The 27,893-nt window shown below is 42.9% G+C and overlaps 1 protein-coding gene across 3 annotated transcripts in view; it reads right to left on the reverse strand.

Moving 5' to 3' along the window:
• DCLK1 (doublecortin like kinase 1) overlaps positions 1-27,893 on the reverse strand; it is a 325,943-nt gene that overhangs the window by 138,796 nt on the left and 159,254 nt on the right. For all 3 annotated transcript variants that reach the window (XM_033843538.2, XM_073795058.1, XM_033843537.2), the window contains exon 4: positions 18,888-18,987. In XM_033843538.2, the coding sequence (XP_033699429.1) occupies positions 18,888-18,987 (100 nt within the window). The remainder of the gene's footprint in view (positions 1-18,887; positions 18,988-27,893) is intronic.

Raw genomic sequence — 27,893 nt, forward strand, 5'->3', positions numbered from 1 at the left:
TGGAAAGAGTGTATAAAATACTAACCGCTGTCTTCAACAATATCACAATAAATTCAGGAACTCTTGACACTAACACCCATGAGACAATGAGAGAAAGATAGAAAGCAGAACACATGTAGATGGGATTCTAGACCCCATTCTAGCAAAAAGAGAGGGTGCTGTGGGCCAGGATAGTCTAAGAGGGGTCTTAAGGAGGCGGGACCGCAGCCGTGTTCAAAATTATAGGCCTGTACCCAAGTCACCCACTGTTACTTAAGTGTCATAAGCAACCTGCCACCGACCGCCATCTCTTCCCAAAGTCTGCTTCTCTGCCTTTACAACGTGTCCGTGGCTGTTTCCTTTGAAAGCCCCTTGACGTCCCCTCTAGTGCGAGCCTTCTGTGTCTCCATATAAACTGCAGAGTCTGAGTCTGTAGTTTCTGATGTGAAGTAAGTAGGACGAAAATCGTCTCTTTTTTTCTTTTCTTCATTTTAAAGAATGGCTGTCCCAGGGTATCCAGCACATCACTACGAAAGCTCTGTCAGGAAAACACCACCCAAACCAAGAGTTCTTAACCTGGATCCATGGACGAGTTCTGAGGATATATAAGTTCTTGCAACTGAAGGCTCGCGCGCGCGCGCGCGTGTGTGTGTGTGTGTGTGTGTGTGTGTGTGTGTGTACCCACCCACATGCATGCATGCAGGTGTATACATACCTGTGCATGAAAATGTTTATTTTTCTGGAGTAGCATCCGTACCTCTCATTAAGGTCTCATGAAGGAGCATATTCCCCAGAAGATTAAAAATCGATGATTCAGACCAGGGCTCAGCAAACTGGAGCCTGCAAGCCACACCTGGCCACAGCCTGATCTTACAAATAAAGTTTTATTAGAACACAGCCCCACTTGTGTATTTCCGTATTGTCTGTGGCTGCTTCCACGCAACAACAGTAGAGCTGAGGGGTTGCAACAAAGACCATATGGCTTGTTAAACCTAAGATATTTACCATCTGCCTCTTTATGGAAGAAGGTGCTGATCCCCCATTTAGACAATATTTTTAGAATCATGCACGACACTTGGGCAGTTGCTTGAGAATAATTTACCATCCAAATCCAAAGGTGAGCAAATAGAATCAAAGTTTCCCTGCCCTGATTAGCAAGTTCATAGACTAGTTGATGTGCTATAGCCTGGCCCTCCTGTCCCCCTTAGAGGCCTACTAGGCAGAGGAGTGGCCAAGAGCAAGACGAGCGAGAATTCTTCCAAGGGGACCCTGCCACGGGCGGCCCGGGCCAAGCTTCCTTTGCAAACTGCTAGAGAAGAGACAGTTAAGCAAGAGAATCACCATCACTCTAAATAATTCAAAGACAGAGTCCTGCTGCTGGCTACAAACCAAAAATGAGAAATTATATAATTACCCGCAGTGCATTTAAAGGACTATATAAAATATGCTAACGCTCTCACCACGTTAAGGCCAAACTGCAGAAACGATGCCATCTATCAACTGGCCTATAAGATCAGTCCAAATAAAGAGAAACATCCTAAGGGTATTTTCTAATATAATACTATCAGTGAGTCTGATAGAAAACTTTTCTTGGGCCTCAGATTAAGAAAAAGTCTTACTCCGTTTTAATGTGTTTTAGGTTGCATATTTCCATTTTCAATGCATTTTTATCTTAGTTTTATTATCTTCAAGTCAAGAATCTTTTTTGTGTATTTCTGGTTGTTCTGGATAGCTCTCATCACACCGATCTATTCGCTGGCAGATCGCATTATGTATACGGACTTGAACACGTGCACTGAGTACAAAGCAATCAGACGCCATATAAATACAACCACGCGTGAACCTCAAGTCACGCAGCCTCATTCTGTTAGTGTCTTCCATGCTTGAAACCCCAAGAACGATATGCCTTACCTAAACGTGCAGTTTGTATGGGAAGCTAGGTGTGTGGAGTTAGGAGAGAGAGCTACACAGAGGCTCTTTCTTGCCCAGAGGGGGAGAAATATTTGCAAATCCAATCTTTTTTTTTTCTTTTTTTAATCTTTAAAAAATCTTTATCGGAGTATAATGGCTTCACAATACTGTGTTAGTGTCTGTTGCACAGCAAAGCGAATCAGCCATGTGCATACACATGTCCCCATATCCCCTTCCTCCTGAGCCTCCCTCCCACCCTCCCTATCCCACCCCTCTAGGTCATCGCAAAGCACGGGCCGATCTCCCTGTGCTATGCTGCTGCTTTCATGTCAGGGACCCTCGGGAGCCTTATTCTACGCAGCAGGGCACCATGACACGCTGGAACTTCTGAGCCTTCCTCTTTGGGTTGCCACGTGGCCCTCATACCATTTTCCAATCTGAGTGGATTAAGCACTGCTGCCTACCATGGATGGCCTCTTTCTGTGAGTTGGTGGTGGCAAAACATTTCATCATAAATTAGTATCTCCTATATTCATTCACATATTGTTCAGATAAACGTCTGTGAAACAGTTCAAAATGAAGATCTAAAACCTGCTCCACTTTAATCAAGAGATGAGGGTTTCTACGTACCTAATAATAATAGTATCAAATCGTAATATTTATCTATTACATTACAACTCTGCAACATGATTTTCAGCCACATCATCTCATTTAATCCTCATGGCAACGTTTCACGCCTGGCCCCACTTCTGTCTCCATCTGACCAGTGGACGCTGACTCAGAGAGGGTGAGTACTTTGTGCAGGGTCACACAGGTGACAAGGGCAGGAGCTGGTGGCGACCAGGACCCTCCTTCTCCAGGGCTGGTGCTCTTCTGAGGGGGACTTTGAGGCTGATGCGGACGCACTGCCAGACTGACTGCAAGCTCACATAACGGAACAAGCCCCAGACTGGACACCAGCAAGTCGGCTTCAAGCCTCATTCTAACACTAGCCTGCTGGTTGACTTTGGGCAGCTAACGTAATTCCCCTGGGCCTTGGCTTCCTCACATACAAAATCAAAGAACTGAGCAAGACGTTCCCGAAGTTCTTCCAACTCCAACAATTAGGAATTTTACTGAGTCAAAGTAGTCTCGTTCCCAAATGATCTGTCTGATGGGAATGTACGTGGTGTGAAATGCGAAGTACACCCAACAAGCAGATGGAAGGGATTCTGCATGTTACGTGTTGTTAGGCGATTCGTGCCACAGGTCCCTCTCATTAGTACGGTTCACTAAGAGCTGACTGTCCGAACAGTTGTTAAAACATTTCTATGACCCCTGTGCAGAAATCAAATTTCAAGATGGGAGTGTGAAATGGCAGGAGCCAGCCTGCCTCTCCTGAGTTGGGGGCTAGTCAATTTGCCTTTCTCTGTTTGCAAAGAACCAAAGTCTTTGAGAAACTCTTTTTTTCCTTCCTCTGCTTGTTTTCTCCTTATTATAAGTGGTTGGTATTGTTACTGTTACAGAATTAACATGGATCTTTTCCCAGGATCTGGACACAGCTCACGTTGTATAATTTTAAAAAAAATGTATCTGGTCTTCTTCCTGGGCTCCTGGGAGGGAATCTCTAAACCCCAAGAATTTCCCAAGTGATAGGAGTGTCCCTGTCACTCTTGCCCCTTCGAATCACACCTGAGTTTACGCTAATGAGATGACTCAAGATGGGGGCTGGTCACACCAAGAAAACCAACCATGTGATTTGAGGGTGGGGACTTTGAGTCACGTGATATCTTCCTGATCTCCCAGGAGTGCGGAAGCTACACACTGAGTTCAATCATGTGGCTGGTGACGCAACCAACCAGGTCTGCGTGATGAAACCCCAGTAAAAACTCTGTATATCAAGCTCAGTGGAGCTTCCGGGTTGGTGAACACACAAAAGTGCCGGGAAGGTTACATGTCCTGATTCCACAGGGAGAGGATGTGGAAGCTCTACCTGTGGGACCCTCCCAGACCTCACCCTATGTGCCTCTTCATTTGTCTGTTTTTGATTTATATCCTTTGTAATAAAACTGTAATCATAAGTATAGCACTTCCCTGAGTTCTGTGTGTTCCACCAAACTATTGAACCTGTGGGCAATTTAAGAACCCTTCAACTGGTAGTCAGTCGGAAGTGTGGGTGGCCTGGGGACCCCTGAATTGGCAGCTGGCATCTGAAATTAGGGTGACCTTTCTGGGGACTGTGCCCTTAACCTGTGAATTCTGTGCTAACTCCAGGTAGTAAGGTCAGAATTGCAGTGCAGTCCTGCAGCCCCCCTGCCACTACAGAGCTTGCAGGGCATCCATCAGGCACACGCCCACCCCAGGCTCTTTGCACTAACTGTCCCCTTAGGATGGAGCATCCTTCCTCTCAGATCTTCATGCCTGGCTCTGTCACCTCCTCCAAGTCTGCTCAAATGTCACCTTCCTACTGAAGTATTCTCAAACCACAGCAGATCCTTGAACAACACGGATTTGAACTGCACGGGTTCACTTATACATGGATTTTTTTCAATAAACACAGTACTTATATTTTCACTTTACAGATCTTTAAATTAACTAAGTGTGGGGAAAAGTTTGTGTCTGATTAGAGATCACAATATGCGGAATCAAAAGAACTAGAGTTTGAGTCCTGATTCTAACCAAACTGTTTCGGTGTCCTGCCCTTGGGTGAGTCAAATTTCAACTGCTTTGGTTTTGAGGCAGAGAAAGCAGTACACATATTTTCAGCCATGTAGGGGTTGGTGCCCTTGAGCCCCGTGTTGTTCAAGGTCAACTGTACATCATTTACAGTTGCGCCCCCATCCACATCCTCCCACACACCCCACACACTTCCTTCCCTTCCCTTCCTTACCTCATTCTTCTTCACAGCACTTACCTTCTGATACTCTACGCAATTCGCTTATGATTTTGCTTATTATCAATAAATACCTTCCTCTCCCAGAATATAAACTCCATGTGGGCAAAAGTTTTTCTCTCTTTAGTTCACTGCTCTATATCTACTGCTCAGAATGGGGCCTGGCACGTAGTAGATATTCCCTAAATGTTAGTAGAACCTATACCTATATGCATACACACATACATTATAAAGATCAAGATCCTTGACATAATAAATTGAATTCATATTAATTGTCTCTAAACCCTCCTACACTTAGTTTATTCACCTACCCTACATTTCATATTTGGGAAACCCATTGTATATAGAAAAATTTTACATCTCGCTTGAGGAAGAAGAAACGACAGGACTCATTTTTCCGTAGGTTTTTAAAGCTAATCATAATGTAAACTAATCTTCTGACTTCGAACGGGACGCTCAGAATCATTCTGCTGAAAGGCAGTCAAGCGTGAATGAACAACAGAAAAGTTATAAAAACAAAGATTTAGCTAAGGTTGAGGGGCAAACCTACAAAAGAAGACATTTTGTATTTTCCCGAGATAATCACCTCAAAAGCTTTACCACCTCAGTTCTCAGTAGTTGGGCAGGGAGTTCTGTGGTCCTACCAGAGAAACGACTCAGCTGTCATACTGGTGGGAAGCTCCACAGGTGAACAAGAGACCGTCACTGAACCAGTGGGCCCTGGTGTAAATTAACAACTAAACTAAAGGTAGAGATTGATGTTGTCTTGGGTCAAAAGGATGCCAGCTTTCCCCCTGACCGTCTGACAATGAAGGGTTTTCCTTCATGCACTCCCCTTCCCTGCACTTAGAGGTGTGGATTCATTTGGCTCCATTGCTGGCATTTCTTGACAAGGTTGCTGAGTTTTTTTGGCTTTGTTCTGATGATTTGACAAGATTCTTTTTTTTTTTTTTTTTGCGGTACGCGGGCCTCTCACTGCTGTGGCCTCTCCCGTTGTGGAGCACAGCCTCGTGCAGGCTCAGCAGCCATGGCTCACGGACCCAGCCGCTCCGCGGCATGTGGGATCTTCCCGGACCGGGGCACGAACCCGTGTCCCCTGCATCGGCAGGTGGACTCTCAACCACTGCGCCACCAGGGAAGCCCTTGACAAGATTCTTATGAATTTAGAGAAACCCTTCTTCAGATCTGTTTGAAGTCTCCAAGAAAAGAGGGACTCCTGATTTCACAATGACTCTGTCTATTGAAACATGAAGATAGGTCACTCACACAATCATGTTTTTGACTAAGAGCTTTATCCATTTGCTTATTTTCCAGATCCATCGAGACAGAATATCTAGCTTTAGGCAGCAAAGAATCATATAATATCAGGATCTTATTATATTTTAGTTATTCCAAACACTTACAATAGTGAAAATCTGTAAAGACAACCTATACCCACACACATATCAAATTATTAGCCAATCTTGAAACTTGATTTTAGAATTACCTTCACATCAAGTATTTTTCCACAGTAATTTTCACTTCATCTGCTTTCTGGTAAGTAGATATTTAACTTCCCAGAACTTTCTGTGGTGAAACCCCAAGAACGCTTGACCCACAGAAGGCTCTTAATACACTCTTGGTGTGGGAACTGAATTGGCAGATTTCAAACAGGAACAAAAGCCTGAGTACATATGCCCTGTGGACCCATGTTAAGAGGAGAGTCCTAACTATACCCTCCTGTACTCAGGGGTATGTGTGGGTCCAGTGCCGGGGACCAAAGAACCTGCTGTCCTTCTCTGCAGGACTGAGGCTGGCCTGCCATTGCCACCCCTGAGGAAACATATGAAGGTTACTGTAGCCTTTCATTTCTTTTTCTTTTTTTGTCTGAGAGTTTGCAGGCAGCTATGCTACTGGTGGTCTATAGCTAGAAAATCCCCTAGCAGCATAACGTAGTTGGGAAGAGCAGGGGCCTGGAAACCAGGAAGACCTTATTTCAACTCTGTCTTCTGCCATTATTTATCTGCAGGCAAAATTTGGATGTTGAAGGCCCTTAAATGGCCAGAATTAATGACTAACATTAATAAGATGTTGGCTGGCATGAATACAATTAAAGTACTGGATGGAGGTTCAAATATGCAATTAGCAAAGGAGAACGTGGCTTGACATCACGTCAGAAGCCCCAGAGAATTCAGCCACAAGATAACCATGAGCTTGCACTGTCTGACAACTATTTAAAGAAACCATCATCGCTCTTAGGCTGCATCTGAACAAGTCTGATGCCTCTATTTAGTAAGTTTATATTCTCTACACTATTTGAAGCCCCCAAGGACTACTGCTTTCAGTTCTGGATTTATTTTAAGGAGGATATGGCTGACCATGAAGTATCCAGAGAAATGTAACTAGGATGATGGCATGGTCTTAAGAGAGCATTACCTAAGAAACCTGGAAAAAACAGCTTTGGGGAAGTATCGGGTCTCAGTCCTCAAGTATCTGAAGGGTTGACAGGTGGAGCAGATTCCTACACAGATTCAACCAACATTTCTTGGGCACTTACTATATTCAGGACACTGTGATAGGTCCTGTGTTATAGAAATTCATGACACACAGGACCAGTCTGAAGGCACTTGCGATTAAGTAAGATGAAATGCAAAGAGTCTGGGATCCCCGGTTTTCATACCAATTCTGTTCCCCACTAAGTATGTGACTTTAAGCAGTTTCTTATCTTAACTCGGCATTTTTTATTCATAGAGCAACACCACAGAGTTTTTCTGACAATTAAATGAGATAAATATTGATAAAAAGAATGAGAACTCAGTAACTGATTGGAACTGAGTAGATGGGGGAAGGCTTTACAAAAAGAGGCAACTTGTAAAGTGAACCTCAAAGGACAAGAGGGAGTTAATTCTGGGTGATACGGGAGAAAAGGAAGACAAGCATTCCAGGTGGATGGGCCAGTATGAGCAAAGGCAGAGATGCTGAAAATAAACAATTCTTTGGGGAGACCAGAAAGTAATACTGTGGCTGGAGTACAGAGGAAGAGTAAAGTGATGGTAACAGCTGGAAAGATACAACACAGCTGACTTATGAAGGCCCTAGAACGCCATGCCAAGGGGACCTGGGCGGTGGAGTGTCAGTCAAGTGAATTTAGGAGGGTCAATCTGTGTTCAAACATGGCTGGAGCCAGGAAAGCAAGTTAAAGAATCTTTATAAGTCTAAGCAAGAGATTACGAGGAACTGACCCAAGATAATGGCAATGACACTGGAAATCAGGGGGGCAAACTGCTGGATGGGAGGAGTGAAGGTGAGGGGAAAGTAAAAGCCTTGATTTGACTCACAGCCTTGTTAAGGAGAATACCGATGCCATTAACTAGCACAGGAAACCCAGAAGGAGAATAAAGGTGACCAAGAAACTGATGAGTTCAGCTGTGGGCTGTGTTGAATTTCAGGTGGCTGTGGAATAATCGTAAGGATGTTCATGATAGTTGGAAATCTGGTTCGGGAGCTCATGAGAGGAGTTGGGGTTAGAGATGTGGACCTGAGAGGAGGTACACTTAAGGAGTGTGTTGTCAAACATAAACAAACTTGGATCTGAACTCTAGTTAGTGTGAAAGGCTAAATTCACCAAATCTCCTTTAACTCTTCTGTCAAGAGTTAAAACTTGGGACTTCCCTGGTGGTCCAGTGGGTAAGACTCTGCATTCCCAATGCTGGGGGCCTGGGTTCAATCCCTGGTCGGGGAACTAGATCCCGCATGCATGCAGCAAGTAAGAAGTCCGCGTGCCACGACTAAGATCCAGCGCAGCCAAAATAAATAAATAAACACATGTTAAAAAAAAAAAAAAACAGGGGCTTCCCTGGTGGCGCAGTGGTTGAGAGTCCACCTGCCGATGAAGGGACACAGGTTCATGCCCCGATCCGGGAAGATCCCACATGCCACGGAGCGGCTGGGCCCGTGAGCCATGGCCGCTGAGCCTGCGCATCCAGAGCCTGTGCTCCGCAATGGGAGAGGCCACAGCAGTGAGAAGCCCGCGTACCGCCAAAAAAAAAAAAAAAAGAGGTAAAACTTGGGTTTTAACTCTTGACAGAAGAGTAAAGGAGATTTGGTGAACTTAGCCTTTCACACTAACAAGCTGTGTGGCCTTGGACAAATTATTTATCACCAGAGGCTTAATTTCCTTAATTGTAAAATTGGGAAAATTATACATACTTCAAAGGCTTTGCTTATTGCATACCATCTGGTTGTCATTTGTCACTGTCACTGTTTACCATAACCATCATTGCTGAAACCATTAAGGTAGATGAACTTGGCTAGGAATAGAGAGTAATTAAGTAGAAGAAAAAGAGTTGAGGAATGAATCTTAGGGGACAATTATTAAGGGATATATGGCAGAAGAACAGACTTGAAAGAAGCTCAGGAATAGTCATGGAGGTGGGCAGAAGACCAGGACAGACCATTAAGGACAGGGGGGGAATCACAGAAGATATCAAATCCTTCAAAAAAAAATAGGGGAGGGAAAAAAAATGGAGAACATGGGATTTAGTGATGTGAAGGTTACCCTTGTTTAGTGAACTACTACGTAAGCGGAGTGGAGGCAGTTACGAATGTAACAGGATTCAGAATGGGATTTTCATCCAGATTCCAAAGGGATGTGTATCAGATACCGAAGTGAGCTGTGAGCTGGATCAGCTTCTGGAAATGTCAAAGTAGATGTAAGCAAACAATGACAGGCCTTAGTCTTCTTACCCACTTTCAAAGGTATAAAAGGCTTAAGTTATTAGAGAGAAAGGGAATTTGTGAGATGGATTTCTTTAGAGAGAGCTGTGCTGTGAATACCCTAATTCCAAAAGAGGGGAGCTGCTTCCCTTCACCTCAGCTGGGGCTTCCCTGGGAGGACTGAAGAGCTTGGTCAGCGGCATCTGTGGATGGAGGGAAACAGCAGACTGTTGTTTGAGTGTCTGGCTTTCCCCCGAGAACTTCTGACAGAAGAGTAAAGGAGATTTGGTTGCAATGAATGGCTTATTGTTGGGGCAAAAGACATACGAGTGTTGCAATGGATCTGAGGGAGTGGGCTGGCATGAAGATAATTGAAATTCTTCCCTAGAGGCTCATCTGAGGCCAACAGGGAGAGCTTTGGAAAACAGGGACTGAGGGAGAAATATCCAAAGCTGGAAGAAACTGAACTGACCACATCAAAGAAGAGTTGAATGTTCCCAGTGAGTGTCCCTGAAGAACCCATGAAAACACCCATAAGAGAAGTTGGCTTCGTACAGCATCTGCTGGCCCCATCACGGCACAGCACAGTCATGTAGGAGCCTCCACCCCTTTCCCATCACGCTGCTCCTCTGCCCCCTTCCCTACTCCAACCCTGGAAGGAGCAATAACAACATGGGGGAGGAGAGTAAAGAGAAAGAAGGTTAGCAACCCCGATTTTTTTCCTTCAGAGAAAGAACTCCCTACATTGGGCCCCAGACAGGTAAGGACAAAGAACTCCAATGTGGAGTGACTACTGTGTGGGACTAGATATTTCCACTTCTGCGTTGAGATCGTGACTTGTAGCTAGGAGAGTCCATAACACTTTTTACTATCTTAGGAGGAAGCAGAAAAGTCTTGAGAGATCTGCCCAAGTGTCATTCAGTGGCAAGAGAAGAACTTTCACCACCATATAAATTTAAAAGATAGTGGAGGACAATTTTGTAAATGAAAGAATGAAAACATGATTCTTGTGTTTTCAGTGTACCATTTACCCAAAGGTGTAAAAAGTGAGTCAGGATGAGTTGATGGAGGCTTCAAGGACAGTGATACTTTTTAAGCAGTTTGGCAGAGACAGAAAGAGTACTGTGATTTGATGAGATGATGGACAGTTCTTTTAGGATGGGGGAAATTTAGGCATGGCCATGAGTTGAGGAGAAAGAGACTGAAAAGCCAGGGTAAAACAACAAATCTTCAAGAACAACAGGAAGGAAATGTTGATAAGGCAAAGTCCTCAATAAGAGAAAAGACAAAGTCAAGAACACTATCATCCCCATTAGAAAGGAAGACTCTTCTTCCTTTGAAAGATGGGAGAAGGAGAGGAGAAGATGAGTGAAGAGTTAGGGACATTTTGGTCTGGAAGGAAAGGAAAATAAAATAGTTTACTGCGAATGACTTTGAACATCCTGATGGTCTAGAAGGAAAGCTCATCTTCTAAGAATGAAGGCAGTGGGTGGTTTTTATTGCTCTGGAGTGGGTGGTTTTTACTGCTCTGGAGGACAAAATTAAGACCACTGTTGCACAAGCTACAGTGAGATTTATTTGGGCTCAATATAACACAGAACTTATTAAAAATCAGCACTACTGGACCGTGGAACTGGCCTTCTTATAAAGGTGTAAGTTGCCGGAACAGAGGGTTCTAGCTGGAGGTGGATGAACAAGTGTAAGGAGGGAGGGCGAACTCACAGGGCTCCAGGACTCTTAATGTACAGGATTTATTCTCAGTGTTATATTTTGTAGGTTTTCCCACGTGAACAAGTCAGGTATCACTGTTACTGAATACAATAAAGAGAAGTCCATGAGGACTGGAAGAGAAAGTATAAATAAAAGACTGCATATGTTTGTTATACAATGTCTTGCTTTCCTAAGGAGAAAATTATCTATTTGTAGCAAAGGAACTAGCTTGTACTTGAGTTAGAGTCTGTCTCCAAAGTATAATATGTCTCTATATGTCTCCAAAGTATCTATATGTCTCCACAGCTTGGCAGTGGGTTAAATTAGAAAACATCACTATGTTCCAGGAGACTTTATATTTATGCATGAGCTAAAATGTAGCCATGGTGGAGGAAGTCTCCAGAACCCCTTTAGTTTTTCCACAGCTAAGAGGCAAATGGGAACTTGCTGACAAGAGTAAAGCACGTTAGCCAATGGGCTCTCTGTTTGGAACTCATAAAAAACACACTAGATTTTCTATTCGAAAATGAAATGTCACAGAAACTTGGCAATTATTCAACAAGACAGTTATAATTTTTTTTTAAATAAGAACTTTAAATTCCTAATGTCAACATCTACTGAACCAATAAAGTATTCCAGCATCAGGTGTCAGCATCTCAAAGAAATCTGCCCATAGATTCGATTTAAAGTAGCCACACTGTGCAATTAAAATTCAAATCTATAAAGAACTGTCAGTCTGTTGTGACCCATCAGATATTTCACCGCACTATTTCTCCGAAGAGATAAAATACACAAGAACAACAAGCAACAATTAATATTCTGAGTCAAAGTTCAGCATCTAAGATCCTTTGACATTTTTAGACGTAAGCAATATTAAAAGTCATATGAGGGGGCTTCCCTGGTGGCGCAGTGGTTGAGGGTCCGCCTGCCAAGGCAGTGAGAGGCCCGCGTACCGCAAAAGAAAAAGTCATATGAAGGTCCTATTTCACGGAAGTGTTACTGTCTACAATTACTGGTGCCTAGAGCACTGCCTGCCACATGGTAAGTTAGTTTAGCTTACTGAATAAATGAATGGATACATGAAAAAATGAATGAATTTTCTTTTTTTTTTTTTTGCGGTACGCGGGCCTCTTACTGTTGTGGCCTCTTCCGTTGCGGAGCACAGGCTCTGGATGCGCAGGCTCAGCAGCCATGGCTCACGGGCCCAGCCGCTCCGCGGCATGTGGGATCTTCCCGGACCGGGGCACGAACCCGTGTCCCCTGCATCGGCAGGCGGACTCTCAACCACTGCGCCACCAGGGAAGCCCAAGAATGAATGAATTTTGTTAGCAGTAGCTCAAAAGCCACTTTGTGAGGAGGTCTCGTCAATCCAGACACTGAGCATCTTCCCGGTGTTCCCAACGACCTTGGGGTTTCTCAGCATCACCAGCCCCAGGACAGAGCAGCCGGGCCATTAAAATTCCTTTGACCCAAATCAATGTGGACCTAAGGCCTGAGACTCCTAAACACTGTCAGTTTCAGAAGTCTGACTGGTTCTAAATGTGGTTTGGTTTAACCTTCCAGAGATTCCCTCCAGAAAAGAGTGGATGTCTTCAAAGGTCTCTTAATTTCCCCTTACCTCCATCACAGGAATAAAAGTTGAGAGTGGGAAAAAGCAACAGAAAATCACTTTTCTTGTTCTAAAGAGCACCAAAAGCAAATCCTGGTGACATCTGCCTCCAATTAAGCCCAACCAATGCATCGACGTGGCTGAGTCCAGCTGCAGTCCACCAGGAGGTATATTTCAGCTGAGGTGTCACTCACTAACATTATTCACTAAGTAATAAGGAACACAGTTTTGAACGTGCTTTGACATTTATTATCTCATTTGAGGTCCATTACAACCCAGGGGAAAAAAAAAAGGTGTTTTACAGAATAGGAAGCAGGCTTGGAAATGTAGAGACCACACAGCAAGTAGGACACGGAGCTTGGACTAGACCTTTGTCTTCTAATCCAGGGGTCCCCAACCGCCGGGCCATGGACCGGTAGCAGTCCGCGGCCTGCTAGGAACTGGGTCGCACAGCAGGAGGTGAGCGGCGGGCAAGCAATGGAAGCTCCATCTGCCGCTCCCCACTGCTCCCCACCACTCCCCACCTCTCTTCACTGCTCCCCATCTCTCCCCACCACTCCCCACCTCTTCCCACCGCTCCCCACCACTCCCCACCTCTCTTCACTGCTCCCCATCTCTCCCCACCACTCCCCACCTCTTCCCACTGCTCCCCACCGCTCTCCACTGCTCCCCATGGCTCCCCACTGCTCCCCACCGCTCACATTACCACCTGAACCATCCCCCCCACCCCCTGTCCGTGGAAAAATTTTCTTCCACGAAACCAGTCCCTGGGGCCAAAAAGGTTGGGGACCGCTGTTCTAACCCTGTCCCAATACTGTTTCTACTACACTAGGTTCTAACCCTATCTTCCTATCACCCAGAGTTGGGGAAAGCAATCAGTGGTGCAGGGCGCTTCTGCTTCATCTCATTCAGGACATGAGCCCTTGGAAAGTGGGCAGGATGAAATATTTCTAGAAACATTTATCAAGTGGATTCTGGGTACCTGACACCATGGGGGTCCATAAGAGAGGAAATATCCCTTCTAGAATCACATACCCCAAAAGAACACTATACTCCAGGTGGGTCTTCCTATTGCAGGAAAAAGCTGGACTGGCATTCCCCAGAGACAGGACCTGGTGTGTGTGTGGACACACACACTCAGTCTCCCCAAAGTCTTAGTGCAGTTTGAAACTTTCATAACTTCAAAAGTATAAACGCTACAAACGTAACAACAAACATCACGTGGAAGCTTAGTTATTCACCTTTCTTCTGTACTTTTATGCTAGACTTACTATACTTCTATACTAATTCTTGTGAAATTTGAGTAACACTTTTAATTTTTGTTTCAGTCAACATTTGCGATCTTCAATCAGAGGGGCTCTATGGTTTAATAATACGTGATATGCCTACAACAATACAGTAAATGAGCCATATCTCATTAAGAAGCCTGCAGTCCACTAAAAGCAATCTTCACATGTGCCCCTGTTGAAATACACGGCTCCTAACCAAGCTTGTAGCACTGGCTTGTTTTTAAATTAAAAAAAAAAAAATCCCCAAAGCTCTACTTCCTGTCTATGCCAATTCAACTTTATCTTCCTAGATACAACCCATCCTGTTAAAATTCTGTGGATCCTCACCTGTCTTCTACCATATTAGTTCCCCTCCCAGATGATTTCACCCACACACCATCAACCTTCTCAAATGGGCATCTCTAACGATGCTAAACTATACAGAATCCAAGGAAGAACCTTGGGGTGTGACTCTCAGCCGACGAACAGCCCCTCCCTTCAGGGACCTTCTGGGGCCAATTCTAACAGAGATCTCTCCCAGCATATTCCACCTATAAATCAGTATTGACACTTTCTGGACGAGGCCGTTCAAGCAATTAAAAACACAACCACCTCTATCCTTCAGACCGTACATTTTCATCTTAGTCAAAGGGATTTCAAGAGGGGCTCTGTCAAGTCCATTGCTGAAATTCTCAGCCCATCCCTCTGGTCCCCCTGGTGAGTGATCCTACCTATGAAAGGTAAGGGGAGAGGCAGCCTTATCACAGCTCTGTTGTTTATGTATTCTAATTATGATAAAGCTATAACTGTGCAAATCGAAAGACAGGACAAAACAAACAAGGGAAGATGAGTTTACCTGTAACTCAAGTTCAAATAAAATCTGGACAACTCCAAACAATACTTGTCTCCCCCCAAAAAAGATATGTCAGAGACCTAACCCTGCTACCTGTGAATGTGACCTTATTCGAAATAGAATCTCTGCAGATGTAATCGTGTTAAGGTGAGGTCATACTGGATTAGGGTGAACCCTAATCCAGTAACTGGTGTCCTGATAAGAAGAGGGACATGTGGACACACAGAGAAGCCCAAGTGAGGATGGAGGCAGAGGCGGGAGTGATGCTACAACAAGCCAGGGATACCAACGATTAATGGCAACCATCCACAACCAGGAAGAGCACAGAAGGATTCTTCCCTAGAACCTTGGGGAGGAGCACAGCCCTTCCAATACTTTGATCTTGAACTTTTGGCCTCCAGAACTGTTAGAGAATCAATTTTTGTTGTTTTAAGCCACTGTGGTGGCTTAGAAAGCCCTAGAAAGCAAATACAACACCTAAGCAAAAATATGTTAAGTTTGAAGTCATGCTTATTAACACTGGAATCAAGGACACTTGGGAATTGGTAAACAGAGAGGATGAACAGAAAGGACAAATACCATATGATATCACTTATATGTGGAATCTAAAATATGACACAAATGAACTGATCTACGAAACGGAAACAGACTCACAGACATAGAGAACAGACTTGTGGTTGCCAAGGGGAAGGAGGGGGCGGGGGAGGGATGGAGTGGGAGTATGGGATCAGCAGATGCAAGCTAGTATATAGAGAACGGATAAACACCAAGGTCCTACTGCATAGCACAGGGAACTATATTTAATATCCTGTGATAAACCATAATGAAAAAGAATATAAAAAAGAATGTATACACACACACACACACACACACATATATATATAACTGAATCACTTTGCTGTACAGCAGAAATTAATACAACATTGTAAATCAACTATACTTCAATAAAAAAATTAAATTAAAATTTACAAAAAAGGACGGGTGAGGTTTAGATACCTGAGCAGGTGTCAGGCCTGGCAGGGGTGAAGTAAGTTGGTGAGGAAACTGGTCAGGTGAGTTTGAGGGTGTTGGATTTGAGGCTGGGGGGTTAACAGAAGGTGGCAGCCTGTGACAGGCTCCTCACCAAGGAGGTACTTATCCCTCCCAGGTAAGAGGTAGGCATTTCTCAACAAAATCCGCTCACTTTTTAATGGCAGCAAATCATAAATTCATCATTTTATCATCAATATACAAGCAAAACCATGTGAAGCTTCCTGTCTCCAATCTGGCATTTCCCTTGACTATGTTTCATCATTTCTAAATTAGACCACAAGCCACACAGGGGAAGGATCTGTTGGCCTGTCTTGTCTCTACATATAGTGCTGCATCCACCATGGTAGAAGGCGCTAAGAATCCAGTGATTGATGACGATATTGCTAAAATGGTTACATTCGGAGCTGGAAGAAGGAAGGCATTTTTTTCTTTCCATGTGAAAACAGGGGAGGCAGGAGGCTCCCTTGCAGTTTCTCATATGGATCTGGCTCTACTGTAGCCCCACGAAATAAGTGTCTGTCATGGCAGAATGCCTCACTGCAAAGACCTTAAGAGCCATGTCCAGAAGCTTTCCCAGCAGTAATTAGGGGGATGTATTATTGCTAATCCTGAACACACTGGGAGCTGGGTTAATTTTGAGAGACAAAATAAAAGTGCTGCCCTGTGGCAAAGGACCACTTCTTGGCGCCATTAAATCAAGCACAGCCCTGCGCTAGTCTTAATTCAGTAGACTCCTGGGCCCCCTGCTGACGCTCCTTCTAGGAAGCTACTATGGAAGAGGCCAAATGAAGCCTCAACGTGCAAATACCATTTAGCAAGCACAAATAAGCTGGGCTAAATCATGCTCAGAGCACGTAAGAAAAGATTCAAATGTTAATACATTAGCACCAGAACATGCCGTACAAGCAACAGGGAAATTGCAGTTGTCAACGTGTGAATTTAGTCTCAGGGTAGGTTCATCCAAGGAAGTAAAAATCTCAATTTAGACTTCTTTCTACCCCCTCCCCCAATCCACGTGTTTCTCTGAGGATGGGGGAGGACACTGTTATTCAGCAAATATATTTCACACCAAGAAATGCTTAGGGTATATTCATCTCAGGAAAGGATGTGAAGTTCTCACTTTCTCACTAAAATAGTTTGAAGTGGTCCTTCAAATGGCCAAGCCATATGTGATGGTCAATATCCCTTGACGCGTGTGTGTGCGTGCACACGTGTGCATGTGTGTGTATATATATATGCATTCCTATTAATAAGAAAGGTTTCTAAAGGGAGAGTACAGGGATTTTTCTGTTGTACTTTTCAGAAAGCCTGCCTGCCCACCATCGCAGATGAACACGAGTAGGCTGCAGCGTTCTGAGTTGAGAGCACACTGTCAAGAGGGAAAGCCCAGCACAAGGCCACACCAAGCAAGGCAGGGTCGGGGAGAAGCCCCAAGTCTACCTGGGGGCTGGGTAGAGATGGAGGGCTAGGGAACCCCAGGCCAACTCTGCTGATTTGAAACTGAGCTGTATTCCTGTTCGAGTCTGACAGGCTGCTTTCCGTATCAAAGCAACAAATGAAACTCTCATTTCAGAACGCATCTGGTCTCTCAGACCATTCTATCAGAAACAGCTATTTTCTTTAAATCGAAAGTCAAGGCAGTTTATTTTTCTCAAAACTGTGCTGCCGGCTCTTCTGCCTGACTCCTAACATTCAGTTGTTTTGCACAATGGCAAAGCTGCCTCATCCTGAAGAAGGCCCTCCCAGAGGACATTATATGTGTGACAGGTGTACATAAATCTGTGCCCCCAAGGACAGTCTATCAGAGATAAAGATGGAAGGTATTTCGAGGGAAAGAGACACCAAACCACTCTTCCAGTTAAGCCCTTTCAACCAAAATGACTTAAATCTCTTCAAGGGATATATCTATATAAACTTTTATTGGGCATTTAAAGTTTTTATGGTAAAGGGACAATCTCTCTTATTCTCATCCCTCCCTATATACCCTAAGTCACATTAAAATGACGAAATAATTGTAGTGTGTTTAAATACATGTAACTCTACATGATACGTAGATACTCTACGTGAATGTACATCAGCTGTATTGGAGCTCCAGTATTTCCCAGCCACTCACTCAAAAACTCACCGATTTACCTGCATTCACCTAAGCAAGAAATTCACTATCACGTCAAAAAGTATTTCCAACTAGCAACAGTTTGAATTGTCAATAAATATGTACTATGTCCCTAATTAAACCAGAAGTAATATGATCAGGGAAAGGTCTCTGTTCAGGGCAATAATCTTCCCTGTGATGCTGTTAAGATTCTGAGATGATTTATGGTATCAGAAAACATCATCCTTGAAGTTACAACCTTTCACATTCATATGCTAAGATGCACCTTTTCCTCTTTATCAACTGTTCCTCCTCTAACAAATGTAAAAAGAAAATCACATTCCATTTTCAATGGAAGGGAGCTTCCCTCCTCTCTTTTGATCCTTCATAGATTCTAATGACATACAAACTCTGAAGCATTTAAAGGAAAAGGACACGAAACCATCTTTCTCAGTTAGGACCTAAAGGATAAAGGAGGCCGTGTGAAAGCTGAGTCTAGACACATACTCAACAATTTTATGTTACACATCTTTCAACTACGCACTTTGACAAAAATATATAATTAAAAATGTAGAAATCGGCACCATGATTTTTCTATAGAACATCAATTTAGTTATGAAATGGTTATAAATTAGCCACTGGTAATTTACCCTTTAAATGATTTAACCTTCCCAATGATCATTTCATCTGTTTTCTATATTAAAAAAAAATCAAAGAAATTCAAGATATGGAAAAGCCATGTTGGTTGAGGATCTGAAACTGATTTGGTAGCTTTTGAGTTGACATAATCTTGGCCTGGTGCAGCTCATTTTGGAAAGCTGCCTCAAATTTCCCCTGGTTTTGAACTTTTTTTTTTTTTTCCTTACCACTTTCATCTAGCAAGAAATCATCCTGGTAACGGAACTTCTCCGGTCCACATGCAATAAAAATGTCATCGTCACCAAAGAAGTCCTGAAGGCACATCACCTACAAGAGAAAAGCATGGCACTCAGCAAGGGGTCAGCAGAACAGCAATTACAACAGTGCATCCCTGCAAGTGGACATCTGCATAAAGCCACTTCCCATCTAATGGAATCAACAGGGCAGCTTCTCCAGAGGAATTTCAAAAGAAGGTTGCAAGCATCTGTTACTAGTAAGAAACTTGTTCCGTTTCAGTGGTGCAGGAAGACGGGATAAGGAAAACAGAACCGGTAACTGTCACATTTATTACTTGATATATCAATAGGATATGAGGTAAGAACCCTTTATTTTCATAACAGAGAGGATGCAGCAACATGTGGAAAAAGGGGCGCTCCTTCACGCTTCCGAACGTAACAGTCCCTGATAGCAATAAAAGTCAGCATCTGATTTTAGCAACAAATACATTTTCTAGTAACTGATGCCATGGTTGCCATACACACGATGATCATTGGGGTAACAAACGGAGAAGAACAGTTATATCCTAACAAGAATGTAACAATCTCCTTGAGACCCATTCTACCTCCAGCTAAAACAAAAATGGTACCCTTCATACAAGGAATAATAGAATACAGTAATAATAAATACATAACTAATAGAAAAAGTCATTTCTGAGATTTAGATACGGAGGGACTGTATGCCCTGAACTCAAGCTGAGCTAAACTTTAACACTCCTGTGGGCTCCCCAGCTTGTAGTCACCCAAAGGGAAAGTTTTTTAACAACTTTTTGATATTTATTCAATTTCTTCTCCAATACGAACTTTGAGAGCTAAATGCCGCTTTCCAAGTAAATGTGGTCCAGATGAATAATTTCAAGCTTATTGCTCTCTGTCTGTGGATACGTGGACGTGCGGTGTAATACTTTTTTTGTTCACAGTATGTATAATGCCAGCAGAAGGCGCCGGAAACACTGCTGATTTCTATCTATTTTCAATTTTCTTTGACTGCTTGGAGCAGATTGTAAAGCGGTCAACTGAAGGCACCGTTCAGAGCTGCATGAAATAGACTTTCTTATTTATCTATTGTACTTTCCCTCGGATATTTAAGGACCAGAGACAAGCTTCCCTGTGTCTGATATGTGAGATATTTTGGGTCTGTGTTTCCTACGAGCCCCTCCCTTATCTGTTGGTAGCTTCATCCACAGAGCACCTGTGGGGTTCTGTTCCTTGTCAGTTCCTGGAGCATGACCCTGACAAGTCAAAGATGCTGTAGGACTTCCAGAAATAAGTTGGGAGAACACTTTAGAGCCCCAAACGCAATGCTGTGCAGGCTTTACATAGTTTTTCTTAAATAATCTCTCATTTCCAAATAATCGCTTGGTTGAGGTTTTAAGAATGATATTTCTCTAACAGTTTGATGGTAAGCATTAAGTATGAGTGAGGGACATTCATGGTTGTCAGTACTTATTCTGTCTGCAAAAGCTTTGAAAACACAGGTGACTTAAGGGGGACCTTGAAATCATCGAGGAAGACGGACCCAAGGTCTTAAGACTCGTGTCAGAAGCTCTGTCTACTTGGGTTAAAAACAGGCTCTTTGAATTCAGAACCCACTCTCCGTTTCACTCCTCTCTGTCAGATTCCAACCACGACCTTGTTCATTTTTACCTTTATGACGCAGCACTCCTCACCCCAGCTTTCTTTATCAGCATGGGTATCATCCCAACCAACCCTACATAGGCCGTTGTCATTTTACGTGCAGAAGTCCATACTGTGCCGACTGTATGTCCATTAGCATACAGCACACATGCATACAAAAATGAGTAAGAATGGGAAACCGTGTCTTTTTCAGGCAAAGTGTGAATTAACCCTAAAAAAGCAGTATTTCCTAAAGTGAGAATGATTAATAGCATTTGTGCCCCAAATGGTCCCATAGCCAAAGAGATTTGGGGAATATTTAACCAGTAGAAACAGGTTTCTTTATTTCTGGTCTTCTCAAAACCCTTAGTGTGCTAATGTACACTGCAACTCCAAAGAGGAGATGATAGAAGAATATAGTGTTTCCCAGACTCATGTGATTCTGGAACTCTTCTCACCCGCATTGGTATGGACTCCTGTTTGACAGGGTCCCTTTGGTACCGTGCTGACGGCCATAAGTGAAAAGAACACACAAAGGAAATAAGAGTTACTTACCCTACTCCTGAGCTACCATATTTCTCTAGCTGATAAATATTTATTGGCTAATTTTTAAATCATTCAAACATTTATGCCGGGCCTACTCTGTGCCAGGCTTTGCGCCAAACTTTATGATGACAAAGCTCTGATGGATGAAAAGTACTGTTTTCCAAAAGAAACTGTCCTTTCTTTCCTCACAGTCCCATCATTTGCATTTTAGAGCATGAGATGGCCAACGAGAAGACATTCACCTACTGGTGCCTATCTTATGCCACTGCTAAGCAGACAAATAACTATCAAAACTATAGTGTGTTATGAACAGGTTGCCAGCCAACTCCCATCCATCATAATCCCATGACCAGCCTCCCAGAAGACTCAGAGAACGGAACAGACAATGCAGCCTGGACAGTTTAGGTATAATTCTGTTGGCAAGTGGGAACTGAAAAAGGATGAACTTTTGATGTTGTTTCCAACTCCAGGATTCCAAGAACGTAAAAGGAACGCAGTGATGATTAAGGAAAACTAACTGTCATCGCTCAGCACAAAAAAAGGGAAAAGTCCTTTCAATGCCAAGCAACATGTATTCATTTACGTCTCAATTTTCAGTGACTAAAATCAAGAATTTGTTCAACTGTCAGAAACTGTGATGTTTTCTGTGCTTTCTGCTCTGGCACCACTTAGCCATTTCCCTGCTCACAATCTCCCACCAGAGAAGGTGGGTACGGTCAGTAGATCAAATTCAAATTTATAAAACTGCTCCCTGTTAGAAGCCTTGGTAAAACAGTTGATAGCAGAGGCTTAAACACAAGGTTACAATAAATATGGATTCAGGATAATCTATGCCCTTCAATTATCCGTGCTCTCACTCTTTATCACTGATATTGAGGTAGCTGTAAATGTATTCCATCTAACAATAAAGAATAACAGAGTAAGATTTATAACCCTTTTCTCTAGGCCAATATACTTTGAGAACTTTCCTTTAGGCATTACTGTACATTCTACTATCAAAAGATTAGAAAAGATAGACAAATGTAAAACCAATGTTGTGCGTAATGATCTGATTTTATATATTTACACATTGTTATTCCTTTTTAAGTTTGAGGTTCTCAAAAGTCAGAGTGGTAACCAGCTTTGAGAAATAAGTTCCACTTATGGATTAAAAAAAAAACATGCTCCTTGCTACAACAAGGTAGTGAGAGTTGACCTATTCTTTCATGAACTCTCTGGTTGGTAGGTATCAGATGTTGGAATCATCCATCAATATTAGATCCAGGGAAGATGCAAAGGCAGAGATAAGAAGTTTGAGAAAAGAAAGTCCAACCTGTTCCTGTTTAACCATCATTCTCTTGCCCCCAGAAGAGTTGGTATTGTCAGCATACACCCACCTCCACTGTCTCCATGGCCACAGATGCTGCCTCTGTACCGTCTCCCAAGCCCAGGCCTTTCCTGCCCCTCCTCTTCACCCCCATCACCACATCAGTCCAGAGCTTAGCCTCTCACCTGTGGACCTTAGCATTTCCCTCTCATGGTTTTTCTCACTCCCATCTCCTTTCTCTCCCACCGGTCCTATTTAATTCTCCTAAGCTCCTTCTCCTCAGAAAACTTTCACCATCTCCCTCCATGGCTCAGAAAAGCATCAATGGTTTATCATCGAATTAAAGTTCATCTTTGAGCTTGGCGTTCCAGACTCCTCAAAATCTGGTTCCAACCTATCTTTCAAGTCTATGGTAGGTTTACCCACGGCATGGTGCCTGATACTCAATAAGCATTGGATGGGTGGATGGGTGGATGGGTGGGTGGGTGGGTGGGTGGGTGGGTGGATGGGTGGATGGGTGGATGGATGGATGGATGGGTGGGTGGGTGGGTGGATGGATGGGTGGATGGATGGATGGGTGGGTGGGTGGGTGGATGGGTGGGTGGGTGGGTGGGTGGATGGATGGATGGATGGATGGATGGGTGGGTGGGTGGGTGGGTGGGTGGGTGGGTGGATGGATGGATGGATGGATGGATGGATGGATGGATGGATGGATGGATGGATGGGTGGGTGGGTGGATGGGTGGGTGGATGGGTGGGTGGATGGGTGGGTGGATGGGTGGATGGGTGGATGGGTGGGTGGCTGGGTGGATGGGTGGGTGGATGGGTGGATGGGTGGGTGGATGGGTGGATGGATGGGTGGGTGGGTGAGTGGGTGGATGGATGGGTGGGTGGGTGGGTGGGTGGGTGGATGGGTGGATGGATGGATGGATGGATGGATGGATGGATGGATGGATGGATGGATGGGTGGGTGGATGGGTGGGTGGATGGGTGGGTGGATGGATGGGTGGGTGGGTGGGTGGGTGGATGGATGGATGGATGGATGGATGGGTGGAGAGATAAACCTAAGTACTATGCTCCAACCTGAAACATGTTCCAGTTGATCTGCTTTACTGATTCTCCTTGGAAAAGCGCTTTTTCTTTCCTATGCGTGTGTGGCTTTGGTATGATATTTTTTTTTCCCATTAGGTATCCCCTCCTATTAACTCTTTACCTATTCAAATCCCTCCTATGAGTCAAAGCTCAGTTGAAGATCCAAGCCTTACCTTCTCTATCCACTCCAATCCAAAGTGCCTCGCCCCTGCTCTGAACACCTAATCTTCACTCAATAAATGTTCATTGGGCACCTATTATTTGCCAGCCACCCTGCTAGGCCTTGAGAATACGACTGCCCTCATCCTTCCCCTATTCATTTCCAGCACATATGTGCACAGACGGACACTCCTAACACACTGTGGTGAATTAGTAATTCAGCAGAGAGTAACCTGCAATACCTTCCAGTGGTTTGTCACGGGTCTGGAGGCAGGCGGCTGGGGTGCAGCTCGTGCTCTGCCATTACCACTGACTTGAGCAAATCAGGAAACCCTGCTTCTAAAGATCCTAAACCTTGGGCAGAGGCAGTGCCTCCCTGAGTGCGATTCTGTGTCACAATGGGAACATCTGCTCTGGCACCATTTCCCAAGAGCACAGCCCTGTCGTCAAAGCCCGGGTTCTGCATTAACCCAGCTCTGCCCCGTAGATGCTATTCTCTCTGTGCCTCCATTTATCATATTGGTGGTTTTAAGAATTCGACTGTGAATCTGAAGGGAATAAATCCTCAATAAATTTTAGCTATTTTTATTAGCCCAAATATAGTTTTCCTTCCAAATAAGTATAAATCAAATGTATACCTAATATAAACAAATAAAACGTTAAAAAAAAAACTTAGTACGTAACTCCTGGGCACAACAAACAGCCTTCTTCTCTAAGTAGATTTGGGTCAAATGTAGCATATGGGTGCCCCTTCTCACTTTGAGAACAGGGGTTCTACTGGTACAATTATCTTGGTGCAAAGCACACTTTGAATTAGTATCAGGGAATTGGTGCAAAGCTGGTAGAAGTTGCTAACAAGAAGTTGGGTTCATGCCTCTGATTTCCACCAAGTTTCCACTGATGAAGAACCTAGGGGTAAGACAGGAATAAAGACACAGACCTACTAGAGAATGGACTTGAGGATGTGGGGATCAGGAAGGGTGAGCTGTGACAAAGCAAGAGAGAGGCATGGACATATATACACTACCAAACATAGGGTGGATAGCTAGTGGGAAGCAGCCACATAGCACAGGGAGATCAGCTCGGTGCTTTGTGACCGCCTGGAGGGGTGGGATAGGGAGGGTGGGAGGGAGGGAGACGCAAGAGGGAAGAGATATGGGAACATATGTATATGTATAACTGATTCACTTTGTTATAAAGCAGAAACTAACACACCACTGTAAAGCAATGATACTCCAATAACGACGTAAAAAAAAAAAAAGTTTCCACTGAAATGATGCTGTGACAGTCACCTGCAAATATGTTTACCTGCTTCCACACGTATATATAGTTCTATGAACCATTATCTTAATCAGGGCCTATCGGGGTCTGTCACCAACTTTTAGTTTTGTGGGAACTGGAGATTTGTATTCCTCTGCGAAAAGTGTCCTTTGTTGAAATGTCCCTACACTAGAAACGAAATTACAGATGTACTGCATACAATTCATAAAGGAGGTAGTTTATGGCACACAAGGCTTAATATTCCATCAATTAATTTGCAGTTCTTACCAACACTTTGGTTACTATGTGAACATCTAATCCCAAATATAAACACCACTGTATCTGAAAAAACATGGACGATTATAATTGCCAGATGTGCTGGAAAAAGCCTTTGAATGAGGATCAGGATACACAGGTTCTGAGCACAGATTTGCCATAGTCATTGTATACACTTGGACCGGTTACTTAAATTCTCTTACTTATCAGTTTCTGTAATGGTTCTGTTTTACCACGGTAATTATGTGATGAAGATATAAAGAAAAGATGAAAATTCTCTTCTGGGTGTGATATAGCAACAAGAATATTTCTATATATATTACTATACTTAACCTTCAATATACATTATTACATTTAAGCCCCTCTGCTATGAAGGAGACACACTAGTAAACAATAGTTAGATGCTACTATTTTCCCTATTTTAAGATTTAAAAAAACGTAGCCAGATTAAACAGAAGATCAATAGGAATTTGAAACCAGGTCAGTTAGAATTCAGATGCAGGCTCTTAACTACCGAGTTTCAGGAAAACAAGTCTATTCAAATTCATAGAAACATGTACCCTTCCAATTTTGTATTATAAATTTCAGTTGATAAAACCATTTAGTTATCCCATATATTGTACATTAATAGCTTATAATAAAAAGTATTAAAGCAAGTTTGAATTATTTCTTTGACTCAAGGAAAACATTATTCAGTTTTCTGACATTCTTTATGTGAAATCTGAATTCATCTCTTTCCCATTAACTTGTCTTTATGCACTCTCGTCCCAGGGGACCAAGCTGCTTACATGGAGGGGGGAAAAAAAAATCACAGCAGACAAATATGGACTTCCTCTGCTCTGAGCTTCCGGTTTGAGTTGCTCTACAAGGGCAGAGATTCAAACAAAGGCAATAAAAGCATCTGCTATTTACAAGTTTCCAAAGCAGGACTGTGGAATCCATTCCCCCTTACTGGAATGAGATCTCCATGGTGACGCTGACATCAGGGAACAGGGTGAGATTCTCAGCAGTGCCTGTATGATGAGATTTTCTTTACAAGAGTGACCTCTACCAACGAAATTAGGGATATCTCTGCAGCCATGGCCTCATATGTTTGAAGCCACATCAGCCACTGTGTCTTTATCAGGTGTCTCCTGGTATGTTAGAGACGCTAAAAATATTTCACTGTCACCTATTTAATGTATTTTAAGTGAAATTACAAACCACCACAAAAAATAAAAGCCAAGAAATTCAGTCCATTTATTGGAATCATTGAGTATCCCTATTCTTTCTGTTTCAATTTTCTTTTTTTAAAAAAGGATATAATACTAATTATAATAATTTCTCATTCTTCTTGATACCAGTTAAAGAGGGTAGCTTTAAAGGTTCTGTTGTCCACATTTTGATGAGATAATCTTTACCAAAAAGGAATACTTAGACTTTTGAAAAAAAGTCCAGTCACCTGTGTATCTAAGGCACCAGAATCAACAATCTCCTTTCTACACAACTCGTAATATGACCATTATAATTAGCTCTCAGTTAAAACTTGACACACATAGGCCCCCTCCTCCTGTCAAAACTTAATTTTGAGAAGATTTCTCTTCCAATTTCATTCCATACTTCGCTTCATTCCTTAACTCTTAGCATTGAGCATTGTTATGACACATATTATAAGTCAACCATTGTGAATTTTCCTGTTCTATAATCATGTAATTCCATACATTTCTGGTTCTAAAATATATCTACAATTAGCTTATAGCCAAATATTAGGAATACGTTATATTATTGTCACAAAAATACAGTTCCTTTATCAAAAATAAAGTTCCTTTATCACTTTTTCATTTCTTTAATGACAAACTTATACAAATGGTAGTTTATTTTACAATTGCTCTTCTCGCTATAAATTCTAGTGGGAAGCTGCTGCATAGCACAGGGAGGTCAGCTTGGTGCTTTGTGACCACCTAGAGGGGTGGGATAGGGAGGGTGGGAGGGAGCCTCAAGAGGGAGGGGATATGGGGATATATGTATACGTATAGCTGATTCACTTTGTTATACAGCAGAAACGAATACAACATTGTAAAGCAAGTATGCTCCAGTAAAGATGAAAAACAAAGAAATTTCTAATAAGGAAAAATATTTTCAAGAAACTATGGTTCTTCCTCAGAAAAAGATATAACCAGTAAGAAAAGCAATACATTATTCTAATAATAGTAAAATAATAGTAACAGAGAGAAGAAAAGAAAGCTCCTCAAACTGCTTTTTACAAGTTTGAAGTTCTAGGATCTTTTTTTGCAAAAGTGGATAATATTGTTGAAATTCAGAATTGGCTCGGAGCTAACACTGGAATAACATGCTGATGCTTAAAAGAAATGGAAAAAAGAAATGTTCTCTTTTGAAATGCAAGCAATTTAATTTGCTGGGTCAACCAGAAAAAAAAAATTCCAATAATTATGGAATGGAAAGTACATCTACTCCTTAAGTGTGTTCTCAGCCACTGGCTCACGTGGACATCACCTAGGGAAGACCGCCATGGAGCATCCTCTCTGATGGAGCAATGCGCTCTTCATACAGGGTCACCATCCTTCATGGGACAGCAACCTCTTCTAAATGATGGTTCTTTCATTACTTATCCTATTTTTTAAATACTAACATCCTCTTCTTCTTCTCTTTTTTTTTAGGAGTAAAGTGACCCTCTAGTACCAAATACTGACAGGGGGCATTGGC

The sequence above is a fragment of the Tursiops truncatus genome, chromosome 18 (genome assembly GCF_011762595.2).
Source record: "Tursiops truncatus isolate mTurTru1 chromosome 18, mTurTru1.mat.Y, whole genome shotgun sequence".
In the NCBI taxonomy this organism is placed as follows: Eukaryota; Metazoa; Chordata; class Mammalia; order Artiodactyla; family Delphinidae; genus Tursiops; species Tursiops truncatus.